The sequence below is a fragment of the Notolepis coatsorum genome (genome assembly GCF_963971535.1).
Source record: "Notolepis coatsorum genome assembly, chromosome: 10".
Taxonomy (NCBI): domain Eukaryota; kingdom Metazoa; phylum Chordata; class Actinopteri; order Aulopiformes; family Paralepididae; genus Notolepis; species Notolepis coatsorum.
This window is the reverse complement of record NC_140174.1, coordinates 7,665,786-7,672,686: the sequence shown is the minus strand read 5'-3', so window position 1 is coordinate 7,672,686 and position 6,901 is coordinate 7,665,786. Positions and strand designations below refer to the sequence as shown.

The following is a 6,901-nucleotide window of genomic DNA, read 5'->3' as shown; positions in this document are numbered from 1 at the left end:
CAGGTCTACGCTTCTCCCCCTCAATGTGCATGCCCTCTGACACTACTTGCAGTTTCAGTAAATCCTCGTAATTACAATAACCCATAATCTCATGCCATGTCTGAATATCGTGACTGGCCGTCCCGCTACACACATCATCATTATCGTTACACTGGTCGTTGTCATTACACTCCGTTTTCAGATAAAATATTCTCTGGTACATCTTTATGTCAAACCGGGTACCGTCAGGTTCTACAAGAAAATGTTTACCTTTATCGAAGAATACCTTGGCGCCGCTTGCAGTAGCAGCTATTACAGAGAATAGTCCTTGTGGGAACGATGGTACGTATAGAGCGTTCTTTAGTGTCACCGTACGCCAGCGCCCCTTGCTGTCCGTGAGGCATACCTGTGCGTCTCCCCTCTCTTGTGCCAATCCGTAGATGCGTCTACCGTCCGCCAGCTCCATGCAGTGCCTCTCCGAGTGGAAAGTGTCGTCAAAGTTCTTGAACCGACTCCTGTCGTTGATGACATGGGACGACGCGCCCGTGTCCACGATCAGTCCCCTTCTCTGGGCCCGCTGCAGCTGGGCCGGTCCGGCGATGCCCGCCGTCCGCGCTCAAAAAGCGCAGTCTTCTTGTCCCGTTATCCTCCAGGCGTTGTCTCGACTCGCCTCACGTCGATCGTCGCCACCATCGATTCTCCGGGCGTCGTCTCGATTCATCTCACGTCGATAGTCGCCGCCATCGATTCTCCGGGTGTCGTCTCGATTCATCTCACGTCGATAGTCGCCGCCATCGATTCTCCGGGCGTCGTCTCGATTAATCTCACGTCGATAGTCGCCGCCGTCGTGTCCGCTGTCGTCATCCTGTCCACAGCCGTTATCTTGTCTGTAGTCGCCATTTTGTCTGTGGCTTTCGTCTCGCCTGTAGTCGCCATTTTGTCCGTGGCTTTCGTCTCGCCTGTAGTCGCCATTTTGTCCATGGCCTCTGTCTCGCTCATGGCCGTCATCTCGTCCGTAGCCGCCATCTTGTCCATGGGCGTATCGCGCGCTCTGGTTGTGTTTCTTCATGCACGCTCTGTCTGTGTGCCCCGTGGATTTGCAGAAGCTACACCAGACAGTCTTTGTGCATTCGCTTTTCCGATGGCCTTTATGTCCGCATCGCCAACACGCCAGTTCCGTCGTGGTCCTGGTTCTCTCTCTTGGCGTCGCTCGGGCCTTTAGCACCCTCTCCCCCTCCTCCGTGGCGGCTGGGTGGGTGTCTTCTGAGGCCTCGAAGTTCCTTAACTTAGCCTTGAATTGTCCCAACGTAATGTCCGTTGAACCGTGTGTTACCAGGAGTGTGAACGGTTTGTACAGCTCCGGTAGTCCTCTCATTATCATCGCCATCATTAGCCCATCGCTCGGTGCTTCTCCGGCACTCCTCAATGGCGTCGTGATTTGCTCCTCTCTGTTGACGTATTCGGTCACAGTTTCGGTGGTCCCCTTCCTCAGGCCTGTTAGTGCTGTGTAGAGGGCCACGACTCTGGGTCTTCCTCGTCCGAAGAAATGCTCTCTCAATACCGCCAGGCTTTCTCGGCCTCTGTCTTTAGTGTCGCGGAATATCAGCCCCAGGCTGGTGTCGTTGAGCATCGGCGCTAACTCACAGTACGCGCTGGCGTTCCGCTGGTCGTCCAGGGCTTGCTCTTCTGCTGTCAGTTCTCCGGTGGGGGCCCCCAGGATCGTCTCCTTCAGCCCCGCCCTGTGCATGCAGCACAGCATGTGCTCTTCCCAGAGCTCGTAGTTCTCTGCTTTTCCATTGAATGTCGGCCATTTGTCTCTTCTCTTGTTTTCCATCCTCTTCGTTAATGGTATGCTTAGCTTTTGCTCTTGTTGGCCTAGCGACTAGCCACGCGGTGCTCCCGGTGCTATCCTAGCCTATAACTTCAGCTAAGCTTGCTACAGTACCTCCACTATTTCGCCCCGGCGTTATCTGGGCCCATAACCTGTTAACAGAATTCAACTATAGGGCGACAATAATGTGGTCAAGAGGCATGGTTTCTATCTTGAGCCTGAACTGGCGTGACTTATTTTATTCACATGGTAAGCAGCAGTAACACAAGTCTTCTCTCACTGAGAGACATTGGGGGAGAGAACGAAATGGGTGGATACCTTTGCTTTTATACTCGCCATAAGGTAGAGTACCTGGTTGGCTCCGCCTAGAACGCCCTCCAGTGGAAACAGATATATATGCAACTAGACAGTCACTGGTGGAGACAATTATATATATATGCAGGTAAACAGTTACTAGAGTAAACAGCCATATGTACAGTTAGACAGTTACTAACAATCCTAGACAGAGCCTCTGATCTCAACAATATATATGTATATATATGTGTATATATGTATATTTGTACTCCTGTTGGGGCCTCTTGGACCAGATCAATGTTTTATCTGGTTAAATAAAGGTTAAATAAATAAATAAGAAACTGATGATTTGGTCATGTTAACTTTGAATTTTCTATGGGGACTGCCCAGATCCCTCTCGTGGACATGGACCTCACTTTGAGAACCTCTAATAGTTCTTCAGTATTCATCTCTAATTACTCTAAAATTGCGTATTTCTGTGTTTAAAAAAAAATTCTAACCCTAAAAACGCCCCTGTCCTGCAGTCAGTGTTGGGGAAGTTACTCTGAAAGTTTTGCAAGCTGCCAATTACAGCAAATGTGCCCTCAAGTGAAAACATGTTGGTTAACTAAAGCTATCTGCATGGAAAAGGTAGTTGAAAATAAATAAAGAAAATATCCACGTAATACAAATGTATTATGTAATACAAAAGGAATAAGGCTGCATAATACCACTCAATGTAATTCACTGCACATTTTTCATAGCTGAAATAGAGATGTCAATCAACACAAAATGAATGTATAATTAATTAATTATATATTCCTTAGCCTATACTCACTCTGACTCTTGCCTTGTTTGTTTTGACGTGTTGTTATGTTTCTTTGTTTGTCTATTGGTTGTTTGTTTTCAGTTTATTTATACTTCGGTGTACTTTCTTTTATTTAAATTGTTTAGCTATATAGCACCCACTGTGAAGCACTTTGGTTGACAAGTGTCATGTTTAAATGTGCTATACAAATACATTTGATTTGATTGAATAATAATAATTAATTACATTTATATAGTGCTTTTTCTAGAGTAGACAAAGCGCTCACAATATAGGGTGGAAATTGCCTCCTTCACCACCACCACTGGTCCCAACCATGCTACGCAGGCTCAATGGCTACCATACACTGGCACCAGGCGGCAGGCACACATCACACTGGCTGAACGGCTCAGGAGACAAGGATTGATACAGTATATCAGCCAATTAAGGGGAAAGGATGATTAGGTGGCCTTGATGTCAGAGACCTGATTCATTGGGAATTTGGCCAGGAACGTCGGGGAACCCCTATCTATACTATTTGCGATAGGCATCTGATTCAGTCAAGACCTCGGTTTAGTGTCTCACTCTCATCCGAAGGACGAGATTCCTTCACAGAAAAGTGCAAAGAATGTACATTTTCTGAATTAATTAGTTTTTCTTGGACTTTGACCTTTGTCATCATTTACCAACTTGACCATGGGGCCTGTCTGTTTAATCTCTTATGTGATCTAGTCCCTTTCTTACAACACATCCGGCTTCTATATAGTTCCAGTACAGTTTCTAGTCTACACCTCAAAATAGCAACAACAAAAAAGTTATTAACAACTACAATCACTATCTAAATGTGAATTTAGTTGAACTAGCAGTACGCTACAGTCAAATGTAGTTTCTTGTTTAATTACAAGCAGTGAAACTATACTCCCAACACCGCCTTCATTATTCTCACCCATTCATTTTATATTTGACTGAAACACCACAGATGAAAGTTACAACGTTTGAATAAAACACTTCTATAAATAATAAAACAATTCAAACAATGTAATACCTGCAATGTAATGCATTTAATCCTTATATACCTATTTATACACCTGCATATAACCCATATAACTATATAAATGGTTTACCATATATCCACAATTGTTTGTACATGCCTGCAATACTTTTTACATATATCCACATCTGTCACATAATCCTTTTTACATATCTGTAGATACTATATCTATACATCTATACATACATCTACCTATACTCGAACTCATGCTGGCCAGTATGACTTAGTGTCTTTATACCTCACTGTATATATTACTACAACTCTGTACATACATCTAATTAGCATTATTACTCAGTAGTACTAATTTATATATTTTCAATCAACTGTACATTGTATATTACTATTGCAGTTTACTGTTACATTTGCACTCCATGGTTGGATGCCAAACTTATTTTCCTTGCACTGTATGCTGTATAATGATGACAATACATTTGTATCTCTATTGCAGAGAAGCGATGGGCCTGAGCTATACAGCTATACCCCCTCCCCCTCCACCTTTTTCTATTGCTTATTGTTTTTGCTTTGTTTTTTGTACTATAATATTGTTTGTTAATTTATTAAAAAGAAAATCGTGCTCAATGTTGTTGTTTTCTAGGGTGGAGGAGGAGGAGGGCGGGGGTGTTGTGGGTGTTGTTTGTGAAGAATGTTAATTTGAACAATATAAAAAGTTATATGCTCAGATGCCTGTGTGGAGAAATCCATTAAACCTTGGAGCAAGGTGGAAGAACACAACTTAACATATCACTTATATTATAATTGGTGTCACAGCTGCAGCAAATATGTTTTTATCTTGTTGACAGGCACCACTAAGTAATATGCGCCATCATCATCATCACCATGGCGTCACGGCAGCATCATCTTTATCTTGTCGCCAGGCACCCACCCACCCATGTAATCAGAACGTGCCAGTGGATGTGTTTTGGCATCCGTTCGATGGGTGTGCCCCCTTCAGCCAACTCCATTTAAGCCGCTTCTCAGCTGTTTAGGAGCCACTCACCTCTTAACCGCACACCGTTAATAACGCATAACGCCGTGAGAACTACATCGTCAACATGAGTCTGACAGCAAAGGACAAGGCGACCGTGAAGGCCTTCTGGGGCAAGATCGCCAAGTCTAAGGATGCCCTCGGCGCGGACGCCCTCAACAGGTAACCGCACTTATTTATTTGTGTAATAATAATTAATAACCCATATGTTAACGTTGTATTTATTAGTAGTATTATCCGTATTATTAGTATTATTATTGTCATTAATATTATTAATAGTATAATTATATATTATAATTTTAATTTAGTCTTTTTTAATGTAATACTCGACGACACTGAAAATGAGGGCTCAGTGTAATTTCGAGTTTAAATACAGATTTTAAGTATTTTAAGTATCGAGTTTAAAATTATTCGTTTTATACAATGGTCTATCACTGGCCATTTGAGTTTTTCGAATTGCAATTGCCCTATAAAATGTTTATTTTCGTAATGTGGGCAAACGTGTATTTCTATTATTATACAAACTCTTCAAGAATGTATAGGCTATGTGAATATGCCCCACATCACATATAGGCTCCGAAATAAGTAGTAGTTTATTCAGTCATCACATATACTATACACCATCATTTAACAATATTTGATTTTACAGTGACTGAAAAGGTACAGACTGAAGCATAATGCTTATATGCCTGTCCTATATTCTTAACAAAATTAAGACCCCATTAAACCATTTTCAAACCAAAAGCGAACGACTCATTCTTAACTGTATATCAGAATAATAACCTTCTCCTCCACCTTTCTTCCCACAGGATGTTCCACGTCTACCCCCAGACTAAGATCTACTTCACCCACTGGAAGGACCTGAGCGTGAACTCCGCCGAGCTGAAGAAGCACGGGCAGACCGTGATGGGCGGCGTGGAGGAGGCCGTGAACCACATCGACGACATCCTGGGCGCCTTCACCGAACACAGCGAGCTGCACGCCTTCCAGCTGAGGGTGGACCCCAACAACTTCAAGGTGAGAGCCCCGGGACCCTAACCCCCCTAACGCCGGTGCATTTCATGATTTCATTTATCATTTTTTTTGTTTTGTTATATATAATTATATATATATAAAGATTTCCACCAATAGAAATATCACCCATTTGGTTTAATGACATTATATATTCAAGAGTTCTTGTTATTTATTTATGTTTTACATAATACACCAATCATATAAAAAAAAACTGTCTATATATTTTGTATTGTATTTGGTGGGAGGGGAGGGCATTTCTTAGTATTTATATTTATTTATTTATTATAATTTAGATTATTTCTTGATTTGTATGATTTAATAATTTTTTATTTTTTTTATTTTTTAATTAACAAATAATGACATTATATTCTATGTTGTCCGTCACAGATCCTGGCCCACACCCTGCTCGTGGCCATCGCCATCCAGTTCCCCAAGGACTTCACCCCCGAGGTGCACGTGTCCGTCGACAAGTTCCTGGCCAACGTGGCCCGCGCGCTCTCTGAGAAGTACCGCTAAGAGCCACGAGGGGGAGCCCGAGCCTTGTACCTCCAGCAGCTAATGCTAATACTCATGATGCCAATGTACCTCATAGGCCAAGATAACCATGATGAATAAAACAATTACAAGGTGGCAATGTGTCAAGGTGTCCTTCGTTCACAACGCATCTAACTTGCATCTTTTTCTTGTCTTTATGTAATGCACATTAGATTATATTCAAATGTATTATTATTCATTATACAGCACAATATACAGTGCAACGAAATGAAGGTTGGCATCCAACCAAATGTAAATAAGTGCAATAGTGTACAGGTGATTCAATTGTGTGTCTAAGATATATACAATAGTACTACTGAGTAATAGTGCTAATCAGATGTATATACAGAGTTGTAGTATTAATAATATGTACAGTATAAAGACAAGCTGGTAGTAGTAGTAAGTCATACTGGCCAGATACATATAAAT

The 6,901-nt window shown here is 42.3% G+C and overlaps 1 protein-coding gene across 1 annotated transcript; it reads left to right on the top strand.

Moving 5' to 3' along the window:
- Positions 1-4,924: 4,924 nt before the first annotated feature.
- On the top strand, positions 4,925-6,568 carry LOC311236101 (hemoglobin subunit alpha-like). The gene is made up of 3 exons (XM_084323707.1): positions 4,925-5,086; positions 5,734-5,941; positions 6,326-6,568. Exons 1-3 carry the CDS (start codon positions 4,992-4,994, stop codon positions 6,452-6,454), a joined length of 432 nt encoding a protein of 143 aa, XP_084179833.1. The 5' UTR covers positions 4,925-4,991; the 3' UTR covers positions 6,455-6,568.
- Positions 6,569-6,901: the final 333 nt, after the last annotated feature.

Coding starts and splice junctions, on each gene's coding strand:
- LOC311236101 (XM_084323707.1), top strand. CDS start 4,992: ATGAGTCTGACAGCAAAGGACAAGGCGACCGTGAAGGCCTTCTGGGGC. Junction 5,087..5,733: donor GGCGCGGACGCCCTCAACAG/GTAACCGCACTT, acceptor TTCTTCCCACAG/GATGTTCCACGTCTACCCCC. Junction 5,942..6,325: donor TGGACCCCAACAACTTCAAG/GTGAGAGCCCCG, acceptor TGTCCGTCACAG/ATCCTGGCCCACACCCTGCT.